Source organism: Haliotis asinina, chromosome 4, assembly GCF_037392515.1.
Source record: "Haliotis asinina isolate JCU_RB_2024 chromosome 4, JCU_Hal_asi_v2, whole genome shotgun sequence".
NCBI lineage: Eukaryota > Metazoa > Mollusca > Gastropoda > Lepetellida > Haliotidae > Haliotis > Haliotis asinina.
In genome coordinates, this window is record NC_090283.1 from 68,655,485 (window position 1) to 68,676,753 (window position 21,269).

The 21,269-nt window shown below is 40.4% G+C and overlaps 1 protein-coding gene across 5 annotated transcripts in view; it reads right to left on the minus strand.

Annotated features, from left to right (window-relative positions):
* The window catches only part of LOC137282673 (uncharacterized), a 34,113-nt gene that overhangs the window by 1,686 nt on the left and 11,158 nt on the right, over nucleotides 1-21,269 (minus strand). Inside the window, exons 3-13 of one of the 5 annotated variants that reach the window (XR_010956831.1) lie at nucleotides 21,034-21,219; nucleotides 19,691-19,807; nucleotides 18,961-19,044; nucleotides 18,597-18,716; nucleotides 17,370-17,545; nucleotides 16,666-16,738; nucleotides 16,250-16,455; nucleotides 15,033-15,160; nucleotides 14,412-14,614; nucleotides 13,169-13,307; nucleotides 10,013-12,681 (exon numbers count right to left, since the gene is read on the minus strand). Coding sequence is in view for 2 of the 5 variants with exons in the window: in XM_067814458.1 (XP_067670559.1) it covers nucleotides 13,116-13,307; nucleotides 14,412-14,541; nucleotides 15,033-15,160; nucleotides 16,250-16,455; nucleotides 16,666-16,738; nucleotides 17,370-17,545; nucleotides 18,597-18,716; nucleotides 18,961-19,044; nucleotides 19,691-19,807; nucleotides 21,034-21,219 (1,412 nt within the window). In the remaining 3 variants the exon portion in view is untranslated. Of the gene's footprint in view, nucleotides 1-10,012; nucleotides 12,682-13,097; nucleotides 13,308-14,411; nucleotides 14,615-15,032; nucleotides 15,161-16,249; nucleotides 16,456-16,665; nucleotides 16,739-17,369; nucleotides 17,546-18,596; nucleotides 18,717-18,960; nucleotides 19,045-19,690; nucleotides 19,808-21,033; nucleotides 21,220-21,269 lie in introns of those variants that run through there. The other 4 variants (XR_010956832.1, XM_067814459.1, XM_067814458.1 and 1 more) reach the window with 4 other exon arrangements.

The following is a 21,269-nucleotide window of genomic DNA, read 5'->3' on the forward strand; positions in this document are numbered from 1 at the left end:
GCAACGTCCCTAAGAAAGGGATGTGGAAGGTACGTCCCAGGTCGTACGCCTGTTGGTTCTTGCAGACGAAGTCTGGGGCTAGGCCCAGGGACATGGCCTCGAATCTCAGCAGGTCTGCATGAAGAGCGTGAAGCCCTGATATTCTGAATGCTGAGGCCATGGACGCTAAAGGTTTTGACTGTGAGGCGGACAAAGGGAGCCTCTTACGGAGACTCATAGAAAGGTGGTCAAGGACCACCACCAGATCACACTAAGGCGCCTTCAGCTTTCACCGACCCTCCGTCTGTCGGAAAGACTTGATCAGTTCCCTCGGTACCGAAAAGTCCAATACCAGCGACCTCTTCCTTCCTCAACGGTTATGATGGCCACCAGATTGGTATTAATGGACGAGGCCTTGAGTCCTCTGACGTAGCTGAGGTGGACCAGATAGGAAGGAGAGAGCGTCCGGCAGCAAGTTCTTGGCCCCTGGGATGTGATCTGTGCGGGTGCGCAGGTGGGGCATGTCTACCAGTTTGAACAGGCAGAGGGTCAGGTCAAGGAGTGGTGTAACTCTGGTTGAGCCTTGACTGTTGATCGTCCAGCACCAAACTGTCCAAATGGACGAGTAAGATCTGGTGCCTGAGGGGAACAGCCCAGTGGAGGATGGCAAGCTGGACAGCGTCCAACTCCAGCACATTGATGTGCCGTCCTTCTGGTCTGCCGACCAGGTACCTGCCATCTGGTCTGACCCAAACGGAGGGTGAATGGTTGTGAGCGAACCCATTGTCCAGGTACATGAGAAATTGTACCTGGAGTTCGTGGAGGAACTGGACGATGGGTTGGGTCACATGAGTGAACAGCGGAAGAAATCCCGAAGGGGAGGACATTCCATTGAAAGTGCCTGCCACCCAGGAAGAAAGGGAAGTACCTGTGGTCCGCCAAGTGAATGGGGATGTGCAGGTATGCATCCTGGAGGTCGACGGACACCATATAGTCTGAGGGCTCTAGCGACCACATGAGGTAGGATGAGTTGAACTCCTTCAAGTCGTGAATCAGCTACCATTTCCCAGAGTTGCATTTGGGCCTGACAAACACGGGGGAATAGAACCCGGGAGTCAGATCCTGAAGAAAGATTTGCCTCTCCTTCCTTCCTCCTATTCTTTTTTTTCCTGAGGAGGGGTCGAGGTGGAGAGAAGGAACGGGAGCGAGTAGCGCTCACCTCTGGCATAATCCTGATGGGGTCTGACTCAAGTTCTGACAGAGTCAAACTCCTCTGCCTTCTCGTGCATAACTAACTCATCTGAGGCGGAGGGAGAAGGAGGGCAGAGAAGGTTGTGAGGCGCCGATCGTCTGGACGCCGCGGAGATACGGGCGAGCCTGCAGGAAAAACACATTACATCATGTGTACATGCAGTATGTACGGAATAACAATCCAACCAATTCCTTCACCTGGATGAAGTTGGCTGGTCGTAAATGTGAAACTGAGGGCATCGTTTTTGCTGCTCAGGACCAGTCACTTCTCACTGGCAATTTTAAAAGAAAATAAAATATCTACATGAAATGTGGATTTTGCACTGAATTTACGGAGACTGTTCAACACTTGGTCAGTGGATACGCTTCGATGGCACAAACAGCATACCTTACGCGACTTGATGGCATGGCTAGCTGTTTCTACGCCATTCCTCTAGGTACAACCTTGTGGCTTTGACCCCGAGGTCCATGCATGGTACGACCCTGAATATGTTCAAGGAAAATGACAGCTTTAAACTTTTGTGGAATAGGCCCATACACAGCCCAAGAAGATTTTCAGCCAACAAAGCTAACCTAGTCACTTTTGAAGAATGAATTTCTAATGAATTTCTCTATATCATTGAATTTTCTGTCCCGTTTGACAGCAACGTGACTGACAAGATTCAGGAAAAGCATGCTAGATATGCAGACCTCGCTTTCGAAATGTCTCTCTTGCATCCAAGTCGTCAGGCTCCTCACTGTTCCAGATGTTCTGTTCCTGATCAGGTTCTCTAGTTGGTGCTCACAGCCCTTCTGACACTCGGCAAAATGCAGGAGGCTGCAGTGTTGGGGAGCCTTCATGTTCTATGGAAAGTCCTCAGTGGGTTTGACTAGGCAGTGCTTCCTGGGAGAAGTCCCATTAGATGCCTCGACTGCGAGTAGTGAGGGCAATGGCTCTGAGTTGATGAGCTTTACCAGTCTGTCTGTGCCAGGATCGCCCGAACCCTCTCTGCTCTATGTTCATCTTAATCTGTAAAAAATGATAATAAGTGCATCTGTTATTTTTCATCCTTTGTGGTTGCTCAAAGCACAAATAATCTGATTATTAATACCCCTGATAACCCAATGTGCTTGTTAATAATCTCACAGCTTATTTCACATTTTGTGCTGGGTGAACAGAAGTAATTATGAACAAACACACTTCCCTAGGGTGAGATCAGATATATCACACGTGTTTCATTGTGGGGCAGGACTGAAGTCCTAGAAACTCAGAGGAGGAATGCTCTCACACATGATCAACCATCCAGTAACTGTCCGTGGCTAAACTTCAACTGATTGCAAACTGAGCGCCAGGCACAGGAACACACATGTATGTGGAAAATGGTATTCTTTACCAGGTGCTTAATAATGTTACATGAAGCTCTGGTATTTCAACCTACAGTCTTAGAATAACGTTTCTTCTCAACGTATTATACACGTATCTATTGTTACGAGAGTGCATTTTCTGTAAATTGTATCACTGATTAAGTTATATCTAATATTGGGTCACAATGTTTAGAGTTTTGACTGGTTGTTATTATGGGTCACATTTTGTATCATAAATGTTCAGTGCTATTAGTACTTTGGCAGTAGGCTTTAAGGTAGTGCTTTAGAGTTACCTTCGCTTGAGTATGTGATCTATTTACTTTCGTGAGTGGCGAAAATTCTGTGGTAGCACATGTGGTGGAATATTCAAGACTCAGTGACTGTGTATATAAAGGCTGATCGTGTTGACGACACACACGGATTAAATGGAGTACATCAAACTGCCTGTCGCTTTGTCATCGCTTGACCTACTTAACCGCTGCCTGACCACTCACCGTGTTACATTCAGTATTACTGTTTCTCACTTTCAAACCAAGACTTTGGTAAGCTGATATTGTATTTGTAACCCATTACTTTAGATTTGACTCCGTTGCATTGTACATGAAACCTCTATTGTGAACTATGGTATCTTGCTCTCTGTTCAAAACAAAATATTGTATATTTTAGACTTGTCTGTGTTATATTTTGTTATATATTTGCTGGTTCTGAGGTGATTTCTTATACCTTTTGTAAGGGCAAATTTTTAACCGTAACACTATACTGACAACTGAACCTTACACTATTACACATGTACACTTTATACTGCTCAGACACAATTTATCTTATTTCAAGAGACCTGAGTTAAATTGGTCTTCAGCAAGCCATGGTTGTGCTAAGAGGCGACAAATGGGATCGGGTGGTCAGACTAGATGAACTCTTTCACGATTCTGTCATGGATACTTATGCTGTTGATCACTGGATTGTCTGGTCCAGACTCGATTATTTACAAACCGTCATCGTACAGCTGGGATATTGTAGAGAGTGGCATTCAACAACAAACAAACACACATTATTTCAAGTTCATTAAAAGGGTTAAATATGCACAATATATAATGGCATGAAGCACAGGGGTTTACCTGATCTGATATGACTGGCCATCAATGCTCCGAAAGAAAATATTTGTAGCTGCAACTCATGGAGGCCGCCGTCTCTGGACAAAGTGATGGAATATTCCTGACTGTTGAATCGAGAAAGTTCGGATTCGTAAGCATCTATAATTTGTTTGTCAATTACTTCCTTCATTGCAAAATGTTCAACAGGATTTGGAAAAAGTGTCGACTTTTGAATATATTCAAGTTTCATTTTCAGTTTGTCGACTTCGTTATGAAGAGTAACTAGTTGGTGATCACTTCTCTCCGTGAGGAACTTGGTGGATTCCTCCATCTCGGTCTGGAAGGTGCATCTGATGACGTCTTCAACAGCTTCTTGTTGTGGCTTCAATCTTTGACCAATGTCCTCCTGAAGTGTTCGGCACTCCTGCAACCTGCCCAACTTCGCTCTCAAGACAATTCCTTTGTCTTCAAGGAAGGTTCGGCGTGTTTCCCAGGCTGAGTTTAGGTCCTCTGTCTTGCAGCGTGTGTGTTCGGCCAGGATACACATGGCACAAAGAGGAACATTACAGCTGGAATCATAGAGGGTGTTGTGCATGCTGGCCACAGTAAGACATACATTTTAAAGTTTGTGGACAGTTTGTCAAATCTTTTAAGACTATAACCTTGTGTTTCCGTATGGCTTTCATGTCCCCGTGTGCCACGTGACAATGTTTGCAGAGAAATGCTTCACACTCTTGACACCACGACATCGCTTGGCTGCCATCTTCTCTGTTGGTGCACAACAGTTCATTGCTATTGTGTGCAATCGTGAAAAGAATTCTTTCTGGTTACAGCATCTCTTGGGAAGGAGGCTTTGGGGAACGTTTCCTGACAGGAACTGCAGAGAAGTGTCTTGTCATTTTCATATTTAAGACAGTTTTCACAGACTGAATGCAAACAAGGGAGCAGAAAGGGGCCCTCAGTGTCATAAATATGTGGCTTTTGACATACTGCACAACCGGGAATGATCTGTTTAGCAGCCATTGAAGTGAATAGTTATGGTGTTGGTGAATGCTGTGTCAGCTGTTGTTCCCTTTATGGACTGGTGGCTTAGAATAAAAAGATTCAAATAATGCATTTCTTTCATGACAAAAGACAATTATATGAACGTCTAGTGGAAAGAACCTGGTTGAAAATCTGTAAGTTTCACTATTATCTGTTACACAAAAACCCAAGAGTATTCCCCCTTCCACCTCCACACAGGTACATGTGACAGTTGTGGATGCTGTTCATTCAGTGTGTACCCTCCTTAAACCAAACACTCGAACCACCTAAATGTATAATTTTTAGCTGGTCGGCTCTCTTCATCGTCAAATTCATATAGAAGGCAGGGTTGCAGCTACCATTATGAAAAAGGCCAGGCTTACAAAGGATTGTTGTAAAAACGGTGGGGCGAACTCTCAACACTGTTTAAATATAAAACTTTCTAACCCATCGGTCGCACACAAAACCCAATAGCTCGCTGTAAGTAGGATACATTGAAAGTAATAAACGAGCGCCTGGCCAATCAGAAAGCGACATTTATGAATCAGGTAAGATAACACATAATGAACATTACTACCCCATGGCATACCCTGTTTATATAACATATATAAGAAGTGTACTCCGCTTTACAGCCATACATTAAACTATGTTGACTTTGTTTTCAACATTCATCAAACAGTGAGTTGGCCAACACATCAAGACCCTCATTGACGGTGTGATCATCGTGACCTGGAACAGCCTGGCTGCAGTTGGCCTAAGCGGACGTTATACCTGATACACTTATCACTGTCTACATTTGCATACCCTCATAAACAGGTACATTCAAAAACTGAACCGATATCTTAATGTAAACAGGTGAGGTCAATGGCTTTGTACACGGGTTCCAGAAGTCGTACAAGAACGGAGATCGACTTTTGGGTGAATGCGAAAAATTATGAAAAATGGAAGATTTTAGAAGCAATATATTATCGGATTTCGAATGGAAGAATTTTCTGTCCCATTACTTCACGGCTTTGAGCAAGTTTGATTGTCTGCATTATGTAAGTATAGATTATTACTTACTTGGTCCTGATCAGGTTTTCTGCAACTCTGTTTTAACTCGATTTTCCGTTCATTTCCGGTCACAAACACTGCCTGTGTTATCCATGTGGTACAAACCTGTGAGACCACTTGTGATCTGTTTAAAGTCGATTTCCAAAGCATAGGGCTCGTCAGTGACAAGGTATCTATTGATCTATATATATGTAAACAAAACCAATATGAAGTGTATAAATTATTCAAGGCCTGTTGCTTAAGGCTTGAATAGGTCTATTTATTGCAGTGTAACAGGAAATTCCTGTGTAGGTTACCAACAGTAACATGCCCACGTGAACTCCTAAGTGCTTCACTGACTTTTACAACTGGCGTATGTGACGGGTTCCATCAGTAAGGCAGGATATGTCTTACCCTTTAGCAATGGTGTAGTGGTTAGTATGCTGACCTCTCACGCCAAAGGTCCGGGATCGAATCCCGGCGGAGACACCTAAAATTTGTAACCTGAGTCTCATACTGTGTTGTGTGCCACATTGTACTCAGTCCAACTGACTCAGTCGATAACTGACATCGCGTTCAGAGTGAAACAAAAAGAGTTCCAGGTTGCACGGAGATCAACACTGTTCCCCCTACCACTGGTCTTGATGAGTTGAGAAAGGTATGCGCTTGCACAGTAAAAATATGTTGTCTTAATATTTTGCAGAAAAATCCATACCTCTACGAATTACTTTAGAGCCGACTATCCCTGTCCTCCTGCTTTCAACACGTCCACGAAATGATCCATCAGCGGGTTGGTTCAATGCGACTGCTTTCCCTGGGTGTATCTTTGCACATGGTGGATGAGGGTGTAGGGGAACCTATCCTGCCCATTTCCTCATATGTCCTCTTGGACACTTTAGTTCCACAGAGTCTTACCTTCACAGTTTTCACACGAGATGGCCTCCTGGCCTTCACTTATTACCCAGAAACATCCCTTGCTGTTGGTGGTCATCTTGCCACTTCCTCAACATACCATAACATTGAATGTCAATTACTGAACGTTTTGTTTTGTTTGGGTTTTTTTTTTTAAAAAATGCTCATATGTTTACACTGCGCTCTTTCAGCAGACCCTCAACATTTCCACCATAACAATGAATGTCAATTAATGAACATGTTTTTGTTGCCCGATTTGCTCATATGTTTATACTGCCCTCGTTTCCACCATAACACTGAATGTCGATTAGTGGGCGAGTCTCACCCTCACCTTTCTACAAGATTAACAAAAGCTCTACATTTTGATAAGTATTATACAATACTTGTGTACTAGTTTGATTATACAACACTTTATTGCATGGGAATGATGTTTTACCTCTACAATAATGGAGCCACTCATACTAGTCACTGTTGGGTATGTTGTTTGATTTGAAGTAATGGTAATTAAGCACCTCCAGGCTCTCAGGAAAACACCATTCGAGGTCCCTGATGCTGCTGGTGATTGGATTAACGTTTGCAAAGAAATCTTTATTTGTATGACCTCTTTGATAGAGAAAGAAAATATCTCTATCATGCCTAAACAAGGGTATCTATTACACTCACGTAACCTTGTTTCCTGGATATACGAGAAGTGCGGCGAAAAACATATAGTACATCTGTGATTTCATTGTGTATAGGCACCGATTATTTCATTCATTGATTTAGCATATTGAAAATATTTCCACTCGTGAATGTAACGTTTGTTTTCCGAAGCCATTTGGAATCATCACCCAGACATGTGCCCACAAAATGTGACGTCACCTTGATTCGTGGATTGTGTCGTCGGTGACTCTATAGCACGATGTACGACAGCCCACTGCAGTATGTTTTGTCACCAGAAAAACAGGCGCCGTGAAGTGACAAGGTTGGAGCTAACGTTATCTTTCTTTTACTTGATATTTTGTAAAAATATAATTTGGCAGTGATAGCCTTAGTGATCTTAAGCTATTTATCTCAGTGCTGTACAATTAGATTTAGTGTACTTACGGGTAGTGCAGATATTCAGAACAGTTTTTGTCATCGATGAGTGGTAATGCAGGAGTTAATGCAGATATTTCGTCACCAAGGCGTCGCACTTTATGTACATGAAAAGTACCGTTTCGTGACATCAGTCGGTAAGGCAAAGGCCTGGGGTGATTGAGATTGGCGAAGATAAAAAAAGTGGTGAAAACTGGATTAAAACCTTGAAATCGGAACTGAAATATATTTTGGTATATAACGGGGTGATATATGATAAAACAAATGTTAAAATGAGGGTTTGGTGTATGATCTGATAAGTTAAAACTTGGTTATTTACATTGGTTGCGGGAGAGGGAACCAGTGTAAGGGAGAAGGGTTGTGTGGTTTGTTTATATGCTGAGTATGTGTAGCCGGGCGAGGACGTCAGAGAAGCTCATAAAATATAACAATATCACTGTATAAACAAGCTCCCAACGGTCTCACAAGCCGGTGCGCCGACGCCTTCTCTGACGTCCGCGCCCGGCTACACATACTCGTTATATATATATATAATATATAGGTAATATATATACATATACATATATATATGTGGTTGAGTTGGATATGGAAAAAGATGTTATATTTTATGAGCTATATGAGAGTTTGTAATATATATATATGAAACATCTCATAAAACATAACATCTTTTTCCATATCCAACTCAACCACATATATATATGTATATGTATGTATATTACCTGCATTAGGGAGACCATATATATGACCTTGTATAATCATAGCCACACAATCCCCAATCCCCTGCATGGTACATCCTTATTGCCTTCCGTATGCAGTCCTTTGTTATGGCCTCCACATGTTGAAATGTGCTGCCCAGTCAGTTCCTGTTCTGTTTGTTAATTATTTAATATATATACATATATGCATATATATAGATATGTGTGTATGTGTGTATGTATGTGTGTGTGTGTGTGTGTATATATATATACACACACACACACACATATATATATAGAGAGAGAGAGTACATACATACATACATACATACATACATACATACATACATACATACATACATACATACATACATACATACATACATACATACATACATACATACATACATACATACATACATACATATACAGTAAACAATTGTTAATTTGGTGAAGTTGGATTGGCTGGTTGCTCATCCATAAGGCAGTAACTACATCTTTGGCAACTTGATGGAAACATCAGCAGCCCATGCTTACCATAAAAGGCGACTATGCTTGTCGTAAGAGGTGACTAACGAGATCGGGTGGTCAGGCTTGCTGACTTGCTGACATGTCAGCGGTTCCCAGTTCTGCAGATCGCCGTTCATGCTGTTGATCACTGGATTGTCTGGTCCAGACTTGATTGTTTACACACCGAGCCATATAGCTGGACTATTGCTCAATACGGCGTAAAACTAAACTCACTCATTCTATGACGTTACGGAAATGAAGGGAAGGAGTCGACTAGGTCACACACAATCACGAAGGTTATGGGTTGACTAGGTGTCTCGAGACTGAATCCGAATGTCCCCGATGCTATTTGTTACACTCGTTCCATTCCGTAATGTACAAAATATGGCGCAAGCAGAAAACGACTGATGACGTAAGGCGTCAGACCTCGTATTCAATGAATGACGTGCTTTTGTACGGAACACAGTAACGATAACGTGGATTGTACTCAGGTATGAGCGAGACATGAGATTGTCTGGGGAGGGCAACGAGGTGTAAGTGTAAGTTCCAGTCAATATATATGTTAGTCTGTATTTTCAACATTCAACCTTTTCATAGATCGTGCACTTTCGACGGTTTTGTGTGAAAGAAAATATTAAAAACGCGAACAGTGAGTGAGTGAGTTGTGTTTTACGTCGCTTTTAGCAATATTCCTGTGGACACCAGAAAGTACCCATGTGGGGAATCGAACCCGGGTCTTTGGCGTGACGAGCGAACGCCTTAACCACTACGCTATCCCATCGCCCCTAAAAACGCGAAAAGATAAACGACAAATGGTGCAGATGCTTTACATTGGGCATCTACCTGCTATATTGGATTAGGTCCCTCATTCTAACACTAACCCTAAACCTAAAACCTGATTCCTCGAAATGATCCTAATAAATAGAACACATTGATCGAACCGGCGCGAAAATGACTAACGTGTCATTCAGTCTTACCGCTTCGAAAAATTATATATACTAATACACTCTGTGCAATGATGCAAATTAGTGAACAAAATGTATATTAGATCCTATTAATAATTGATTTAGTCCTAAATGTTGAAACCGAAATGTAAAATATATTTTAATTTCGTACAAGTGCTTTCATAAACTTTAGACACACTCGACAACCCAGCAACAGACTGCACCTGGAGCAGGCATCGGATTTCCCGAATATCTCTTCCTTCGACGACTACATTACCAGCACCTGGAGCAGGCACGGGATGTCCCGAATATCTCTTCCTTCAACGACTACATTACCAGCACCTGGAGCAGGCACCGGATGTCCCGAATACCTCTTCCTTCAACGACTACATTACCAGCACTTGGGTTGAAGATGACGCCAAATTCATGGAACCAGCATGAGAACACGGATCCACGTTCAAACATCCACCTTGAGGGATTCCACAGTGGACTGAAGAAGCGTATACCCCGCTCACATCCAAACATATACCAATTCATCAAGGAGCTCAAGAAAATCGAGACAGCAGACAGACGCACTAGACGACATATAGGACTTGGATGGAGGAGCGACCAAACCACGTGCCCGCATCGATCGTGAGCGCGATCAGAGGACTGAGAGGTTGAAGACACAGTTCTCCACCGGAGTGAAATCAATGATGCAATTTCTTGATGCAACTGGTCACATACTGAAGCTGAAATATTAACGTCTGATCATGAACTAGAACCATGATGTGAAAGTGACATTTCAAAGCATTTTGTGCTATGTCCAAGGTTGTTTGTTGAATATTGTGACTGATGTGCTATTAAATTACTTCAATAGTTGTCAGTGAATAATGTTGAATAACCGGAATAAACATGCTGATGTGCTCATGGATAAAGGTTGACATTGTTAAAGCAGCTTGCATTGTCATTTTATCATTTCTCTCATGGTGCACCCCAAATGGTTGAGTCCGTAACTTTATGGATAAGACAGCATTTGCATAATGTTCACTGGTGTGTAAACTTGTTTTGATAAGGGTGTAGGCGATGTGAGGGCAAACCCACACACTCTCACACTAACGTACGTACATACAAGCATAATATATTCAGAAAGTTTATTACCTGTGCTATTTGTGAAGAGCAATAAAATGTGCGATTTGGAAACAGCTATAGTGTTAATCAAAACAAATAGGTTCAACATTTAAGTTTCTAGTCACTGCCCTATGAAACGTGTCATTAAATGTGTCAGTCAATACAGAGTCCATTGTATTGCCAAAGAGCGTCAGTTGTGGTTGCTGTCGGGTGGCAGTTTAGGATGGTGGACAAGAGAAGAAGATGGGAAGACTAGAGTACACCGGAGAGATGAAGACAGCAGCAGCTATGTTTTATTATTGTTTTGTCGAATGATGGTCGAATGGTAAATACAGTGGGAAACATGTGACAGAACGCACATTGTGACTCAGTGGCCAGTGATCCCGATGTGGAGACCCGCTCTGTCACTTACACACATTCAGAAGTCCGACGGCGATTCCTAATCGTCGACTTAGTCGTATGTGGGGCGATGGCTTTGGCCGACACCCCGACTAGCCGCACAATCCGTCCACTTTCTGTCGATAGTGGTTTCCATGCTTGGTTCCCTTGGCTGGTCTCGCTGGCTGGTCTCTCCGACTGACCATATCAGTCAGGTTTATATACACAGGGCCATTACGCCACATTGAGCAAGGTCACTGGCTCATGCGCATGTACATACGTAAGATTCCCATCATAGGGAGGTGTTAATTAACATGTATTGATAGCGTTTGAGAACTGAGGGTCCTGCCTGGAGGGGGTATATGGGGATACACCGAATGTTTGCTGAATACATTACATAGACAAAGGGGATAGGATTTCGGTGCATTTTGGACACATACTGATGCAAATAGATCGTTTGAATAAATGAAGTTTTAAAGAAACTTATTGAAGTGATTTAGTCTACATGTCTGACATGTATGTGTTCTGAGTATGCAGGTGTCTAAGAACAAGTTTGAAAGTGTTAGCTGACGGAGATATCTCGGACACTATCTACACAATGAATCCTTGATTTAGCCCCCTAATGTCCGGTGCCAGATAAGGCAATAATCTTTCAACGTCCTCTTTCGCGGCAGGTGCTTCTGTCAGCTGAGCCACTGAAGCAGTCAACTTTAAAAGGACACAAAGGGCAATCTTAACAACAATCTACCGCTTTCTTCGAGTTTTTGGAATTGCTTCAGGTTAGCTACTATAATCTTATTTGAGGTTGATGTAGAGGCTGCACATGATTTTACAAAGACAGGCATGTATCTTTCTGCTTAGTTTTTTAGAACAATTACACATGATTCAGTAAACAGTTACAAAAGGGGTGTTCATTCAAATGAAATGTCTTCCAAAGCAGTACTAATGTGAATAAGGATGGTGACCTGATACTTACAGAAATTTCCAACAATCACTTCTATGTATTAGAAGAGCAGCTAGATCTACCATACTTGAATAAGCACCATGTATCTTTTAAGGACAAAGAGGGAACATTTGAAAAGACAGCAAACAAATCTATATACAATTCGGCATCTTTCTAAAGTAATTATTTAAATTTGAGGCACTGATGTAATAACACAAAATGATGTAAATGATTTTTCATGTACAGTAAGGGGAAAGCTACGTGTGTGTTCAAGTAAAAAACATTCCCCATATCAACTTTCAACGTTCATCTAAAGTCCAGAATTATGAATACCGTTTCGCAAACATATTTTCTAATCTGCCTATTTCCTTTTTTTCTTCATCCTTTCTGACCTGAAAACATTAAAATATTGATTAGTTAACAAATCTGAGTAAACACTGTTTTCAATATATATTCAATGTTATATCAAACAGAAAAAAATATATTTTGATAAAATACCAGTAATACATATTGATATCAATATCAATATTTGCAACAGAAATATAAATTGCATTAAAACTCTAAAGTTTTATCTTATGGCTATCATGGATTGTATTGTTAGCATACCGGTACATGGTATCAAGAGCTGACATTCAGGAAACAATACCAAAAGCAAGGCTTTCTTAAGTGTCACTCAGAGAAGGAAACAAAGCACCCATAGTTACATATATATCACTACATGCATGTCAGAAACCTTCCGGCGCTTATCTTTCAGTACTTGATGGAATAGGAAGAATTTTCATAGAACGTTCCAAACACATTTAATTACCTTCCTCTAAGAACGAACTTAAGAGAGCAGACAGTTCAGGTGAACTGAGATAGCATCATTGGCTGACACACCTTCCCCTGTTTGTGATGAGACTGCTGATTCGCTGCATTCACTAAAACCTGGCTGCATCCTCGTCTCATATATAACAGGGGTATCCGTTTCAGGTGAAATGTGCTCACACAACTCAGAATCTCGGGCCAAGCGCACACACTAGAATCACCCAAAACAAATATATTTTGTCAGTTGTCCACAACAACGATACCCAGTTCAATTGAAACACATTCAATACAACCACAGACATCCATAACATAAGCAAAGGTGTCTGCGATTTTATCATGAATACAGAGAGAGTGGTTTCTGTAATGCGTTGTATTATTGATTAAATGATAATTATTATTGGGTCACAATGCTTAGAGTTTTCAGTGATACTTAATATGGGTCACAGTTCGTATCACGGTAATAGTAGCGCCAAGTCTTTCAAGGTAGCGCTTGAGAGTTGCATCCCTTTAGGCACTCTTCTGTTCGCCGTGGAACATTTAGCATAACTGTTTCTCACTGAAAGCCAAGACTTTGGTGAGTTGATATTATATGTGTGACCCATTACTTCAGATTTGACTCAGCTGCATTGTACTAGAAACCTCTATTGCGAATCATTGCATCGTGCTCTTTGGTCAGTACATATTATTGTACATTTTAGACTTATATTTTCCTGGGTTATACGTGATTTCTTATACCTTTTGTCAACGCAAGTTTTTAACCGTTACAACATTGATAATCTCACCAGTGAAGCTATTCATACTTTTCAATATTACAGTCAAAGAAACCTTGTCATCATGGACACTGAAGAAAATTAGTGCCACAGGCACACCGGTATTTACAGTTTAAAAATTCTGAGATCTGATTAACTGGTCCACATCGATATCATATACATGCTTTCCTTGCATAATAACTGATGAGTAGAAACTAACATTAATTTCTGACTTGGTAAATAAGAGAATGGGTCAGTCACATGAAAGTCAAAATGTAAAGCTTATATTGCGGCAGTAAATAATCGAATCTGGACCAAACAATCAAGTGATTAACAGAACGAGTATCGATTTGGGTTACGATGGCATGTGTTAACCAAATCAACAAGCCTGACCGGATTACTGAAGACCAATTCTAACCCGGATCTTCTAAGGTGAGATGATGTTAATTACGAATATGCATAACAGCTGTTTGACAAATGGACGATGACGTAAGGGAGCTTGACTACTATAGAAAGGGCAAAGATTAAGACTGGTTTAGATATAAACATAAACAGGAATGTCTTACAGCTAAAAAATATTCAGCAAACTCCTCTGCAGTAGCTACTGAGCAGAAATATGCCTTGAAGTTCCTCCTGACTGGCTCGTTTGTGGAGAAGTCTAGGGCACTCCACATACATGCTCTCTTCGGCTTCTCTCTGGATGCATGAACAATCACGGAGGGATGCATTTGTACGACATTAAACTTGCAGTATGCATGGCCTGACACTCCTAGAGGGATGACATCAAACAGCGACAATGATTCAGGGTAATTAATGCAGAGATGTATCTATACACTCAAAATATTTCGGAACTAACTGTCATAAGCGTATGTTAATATTAAGAACTTGCCATTAGTTTCTGAGCAGAAAGGAATTTCATAAATACCATATACAGACTACAGTGCGAATCACTTACAGAGACTGATGTTTGTTTATGAAAACATACAAAAAGAAACAATGTTAGTTCAAAACTTAAATACACAAATGACTTACGTCATATTCCATTTCATTACATCTCCAAATATTAGTATGTCGGAGCTGGCTGCGTGTCACTCTTCAATGTGTGAGTAAGGTATCTATATCAAACTGTAGCATTCACATGCATACAAGGATATCTTTTTCAGATGAAGTAATGTCAACTGACTTACAATGTTATTGAGTGTTCCCGGCAAATGATATGGTTACAGATTTTGACTCTGTCATCAGTGTCCATGTCAATATGGCCTCCATTCAGATCTTCATTGTACAGGATTTTCAGGCTGCCCATTCCAAGGTTCTAGAAAGAAGATCATTCTCAATCAAATTCCAAGGTTCTAGAAAGAAGATCATTCTCAATCAAATTCCAAGGTTCTAGAAAGAAGATCATTCTCAATCAAATTCCAAGGTTCTAGAAAGAAGATCATTCTCAATCAAATTCCAAGGTATACTTCACATGAACATTTAAATCTCAGAATTTTATACAACTTAGGATAAAAGTTGTTGAACAAACGACCACAGTTTCAAATCTCTCAACTTGTTTGTATTACAAGGAGTATGCACATTAAATGAAATACAGAGAACAAGTTGGGTAAGTTAACGCTCATCACGAACCGCACGTGCATTTTTGTTTCAGTGTTTCAGCTGCTGCGCTTAACCCCTTATAATACAAACCAGTAATAACTATTTGAATCCATGATCGTTTGTTAAACACCTTTCATCTGAAGACTTAAATGTTCAGTTGCCAACGTAAATATGTGAGGATTTGGCATCTTAATTTCACTATATTTGGTTCTTTTTTCTTAAAAGGGAAATTCATCGGTACTGTTGGATATTTTGTGAAGGATTTTTCTAGGTCTTGAAGAGACTTGTTTGTTTGTGGTGGTACGCTATGATCATTTTAGAAAGTGTTATCTCACTTGGACCGCCATGTGCCCTTTGAAAATGAGAGTGAAAAACAGCTGGCTGACAACGAGAACCCATCGTAATTTGTTACTGTGAATCTGCGTGAAATTAACGTAGATTAGCACATCATCATGACAGCATATCAGTACTGTATTTCCTGTGTATCAGCCGCCATAACAAACCCTAACTCACAGCCTCATTTCTGAATACGTTATGTTCTCTCACGAACAGGTAAGATTTCACTGCAAACAGACTATAGAAGCGGGGCAGTGAAAGCTTGCTTTATAGTAAGGTTCATATACACATTTTCTCCAAACTACATTACATTATCTGTCGCAACTTTTATTGCCTGCAAAATACTTGTAACTGTTGGACTAAAAAAGTGTAAAGTTTTGCCAAATTATCAACACATGGCTTTTATAGAGCTTCCTTTCTTACTTCATGTCCATATTGTGTAATACACATCATATCATCAGTGTCTCACCTCCCACTCATCATTCTCAAAATATGTCAATGCAACTCTCTTTTCAAACACAATGTTCTCTTCTTCTTCTTCTTCCTCCTCCTCCTCGTCGTCGTCGTCGTCGTCATCGTCGTCCTCCTCCTCCTCCTCCTCCTCTTCCTCTGTCACAGACACGTAGTGCCTTTTGGGCTCAGCTGCCGAGTTGTTGGCATTCTTAGCTGGGGCTGCTGGAAATACAACATCAGTATCTCTTTCAACAGATAGATCAACTGAGAGGTATAATTTCACGAATGAATCTACTGAAATCAGACAACTTATATGCTATTATTGGCTGTCTGAATAAGAAAGACACCATTCTGAATGATGATACTTGCAATCGCTCAGGTTCAGATACAATTGCTTTGGTTAACTGGGGAAAGAGGAAGCCTGACACATACCAGCTTTTATTTGTCTGACCAACTCCAGAGCTTCTTCAAACTTCTTCTTGAACTGTTTGGCCTGCTCTTCCGTCTGCAACATTTTAATCAAACGAAGTGATGATGTACACAATACATCCAGTTTTAATGATGAATGAGCAATAAATATTCATACGTACAGCCTTCCTAACATATCGGAGGGCGCCCACTATGATTTCCTTCAAAGAGGACACTTTCTCATGTCTTCAACGGTAGAAACGGCCATCATCAACCATGTTTGCCACAAAAGGCGACTATGCTTGTCGTAAGAGGCAACTAACGGGATCATGTGGTCAGGCTCGCTGACTTGGTTTATATGTCATCGGTTCCCAATTGCGCAAATCGATGCTCACGCTGTTGGCCATTGGAATGTCTGGTCCAGACTCAATTATATACTGACCGCCGTCATATAAGTAGAATATTGTTGTGTGCGGCGTAAAACTAAACTCACTCACTTACCTATATGAATAAGTGAATATGAATGAATATGAATATTTCCTGTTAACAAGGAACTGAGCCAATTAAACAGTTGAAGCTAATGTGTCTAGCAATAATTATTTTGAAGGAGAGGAGTGAGAACCCAGAAGATACACGAAACCCCCAGCTCCTGTAAAACGTAAATTCTTACATAACGTAAGCAGAATTCACCTATACCTGAAATTTTCCAAAAGTATCGTGTGACTGACCTTGAACCTGAGGGCAAACAGTTCAACCTTTGCCTGGTTCTCAGCATAGTCTTGAGCAGTCCAGCACCAGGCCCTCTCTGACGTTGCCATGGGAGACAGGACCATATCAGGAGCTATCAGATGATTACAGGCCACTTTATGTACTTGATCTCGCCTCATCAGCATTCGATATTTGTCTGCAGTGGTGTAGAACAGAATGAAAAACATGCATAAATGAGGAACGTTGTATTTATCTGAATACCTTCTTGACCCAGTGAAAAATGACAAAATGATAAACTTTCCATCAAACGTTTAGATTCACTTGAATGCACTCACTTAATTAATTATATGTACGTATGGGCATTTTCACTGATACTTATCATTTATTGAACTTTTGACAATAATCTTTTCAACGTTACGAATTTGTTTTGAAATACATGATAAGTTGTTCACTGGTCACAAGGGCACTCTGGGTTGAGGTAAGCTCGATGTATGTTCAAACATAAGCAGACATCGAGTTTACCTGAACCCATGGTCCTCGAGGGACCGGTGAACAACACATTTATCTTACGGAACACCTCAATGTTAACTTGAAGCATGGAAATCGGATCGTGCACTTCAGTCAACCTGTGTGAATCAAACGATTCGAATCTTCCATCTTGCTGTTTTTCCAGTCTTCGCAGTGTAATTCCCTTTTTTAGTATTTATTGGGACCACATTTGAACGTTTATTCACAATTTATTTCTTGGAATCTGAGGCAAATCACTTCGTCATCATCGCTAGATTTTGGAGACGACACAAGAAAAAAAATAAAGTTACTTTTGTAAATTGTTCTCCTCTCCCTTCGGGGTAAGTGAACATTTTATAATGTTTTATCAACAGTACTTTAATCAGCGTGGAATAGTTGGTTATAAACATATGGTTAGAACAATTTCCTAAAGTAAATGAATATATTTACACTAGTGAGTCTAAAACTTTGATGCTAAGTATACATTGAACAGAATTTCAAGCCGTCCACAGCTGTACAGTTGATGAATATTACATTATGGTTCTCAGACTTATTTCAATGGAACAGTGGACTGAACGTCGAATACTGCCTTAATAGTGCTTATGAAAATCATTGCCTAAACATCTCCAGACCCACATCCATGGACTGCCAGTTGATACTGTACATTGTATGATGGCTGCATATATCTGGTCAAGTCTAGAGCAGACAAGGCGTGCCAGTACATGAGATGCCAGACTCACCATCTCCTTGTTTGAGGATTTTCATGTCTCCCACACCTCTCTCCTTCCACTGGTTGGATTCCCGAACAAATCGGAACAACTTCGACCTCTGGCAGTACACCACCTCCCAGCCTTCTTCACCTGTGAAGACATTTAAATCCAAATTAGCCATGCAGACAAACTATGAAGTGGGTTAGATGACTGATATCGGCAATACATTCTTGGGTTCGAATTCTGGATGGGACTACCAACAAAAGTACCAGAATCTGTACTTTACTCAGAAAATGGAATCCCAAATATTGCGTGTTACAGACAAACTAGGACAAAAGCAAATCAACATTCACATTTATTTCCAACAAAAATCACACTATGCCCTTGAGCTCACCTGTTTTGATTTCAACAAGTTGTGGAAGTTCAATGATGGGTTTACAGTCAATGTCCACTGACCACCATAATGGCATTTTGATATCTGATAGAGATAAACATAAAATGACCTTCAGAACATTTGGCCAAAAATACCACACGAAAATATCATTCTCATTATCCTGCATCCTGGGGCACATCAGACTTTTGCTTAATACATCAGAGAATAACTATGACAATAATTAGGCATTAAGAAGGGATAGGCACCAAGGTTGCTTTATGTCATCAGAAAATGTGACCACAATATCGTTTTAGTTTAATCTCCATTAATATCTCTAAAACATACTTCCCAAGTTTCATTCATGTAACTCGAGTAATTTTTTTTAACTAGTCCCACACAGTGTGTACCAAGTATGGAGCAAGGGGGAAAATTCGCATGAAAATTTTAACACACAATTTCAGAATTCATTTCCAGTTGTGACCTATTACGTCAATGTGTAAATGTCCATTGCGTAACGTATACAGCTTCTGAAAAAAATGTCAACAATGGGATCTGGGCTGAAGAAAAACAGACCAGTGTTTGATCGTATAGCCACAACCATTGTCTCCTTCAGAATTAATGCAGACTACCTGCTGGGAATTACATTTGGGGATAACATTTACTGAAAGTACATCAGTACAGTGTCTGTCTGGACAGATAGTTCAATAGTTGCAAGTAGGTCTAAGACACATCCAGGTAACTATCTACTTGCCTTTCTTGAAAGCAACTCCAACTGCATCCCCCTGTGCAGCTAGAGTAGAGAAGGATATCCCTGAAGCCTGACCGAACATAGAGAACCCTTCACTGGCACCAACGCTGCCTGCAATACCTGATGATAAATATGCCATTAATGCCAACATCAATATGGTCTGGTGAATTTGTTACGTAACCCAATGGATGCCAAAGGGAGCATATATGACTAAGTCAAATATGTTTGAACAAAGATCATGAAGGTCTTTGAATGGCATTTAGAAGTGACACACACGAGGAAGGAGTAAGGACATGTTCCATATCATAAAAAGTCGACATCCATAAACACTCTCTTCCTTACAGATAATGAACACAAATACACACAAGAGTTTGAATTCTGCAACCAATATCAAAGTTTACGTAGACTGCAGATAATTAATGAGATAATTCAATAAAAAAGAGATCACACATATCCCTTTTCTTATGTCATCAGTCTTGATCATTCTGAAACATTGCCAGTTACCCAAGAATCATATAAAATCATATGAAAACACAAATGCAGGAGGATTTTCTCTTATTTTCAGAGGCCAAGTTGTCTATATTTACAGAAAGTTCTTGGGAAGTTTGCAGCAGAATGAAAGAGAAATTTTCATACACATGATCTACAAAGATTTTGCAAATTCAACAGAGAGAAAATTATGGATAATGACAATGGTTTTTATGAGTGTTTTTGATCGTATCTTATTAAAAATAAGAATGTTTCAGATTTCAGAACTGATTCAAAATGTATTAGACATGACCATTATGATGACTTCCTTATTCATGTAGTAGAATTTCATCTTTACTTATACATGTACACTTAAAGTGGATATTTGTGCTAGAACTGTATTTCTTTGAGGTCATTTTCAGTCCTGTTTCATGCTCTGAATGAGAGATACACACGCAGACATACAAACACATAAACGTAAAATCCATATTTTATACAGACATCTGTGTTACAAACATTCAACACTGAGAGTTTTGTTTGCTCACAGTTTGCACGTAATTGTTGAGGAAATAAATTGGTTGTCGTACTGATTGCCTGACGGCGATGATAAATACTATCTTGCAATATCCACTTACTGCTGGCACTGCTTGACACTTTAACTGAAGCTGTTGTAGGTGCTGGACTTGTCTCCTCAGATTTTGTTGTAGTGTTACACTAATACTAAATAAACTTCAGAAATTTTAAACAAAGGATCAAGAAATATAATCACATATGTATAGTTTCAAGAACGGTAAAAGCTCCCATTACACTGGCTTCATATTCTTGTCAAAGAACTACATTTTTATCCTGTTAGACCAAACTTCACGAAGATAACTCACATTTTGCTTTGACTTTGCTAGACACGCTGACTTTACTGGGGTCATAGTCCTCACAGCCAATACAGCCTGGACAGGGGGGTTTGTTTTCGTAGAGGTAGAATGACTCTGGCAGCAGGTACTTTCTGGCTCTGGCCTTCTGTTCCTCTGTAGCCTCCTCAATATACAGATACTGCACATCTGAAGTGTCTGAGAGACAGGACCAATAATCAGCCAGGGAAATAAAACTGGAATCATTC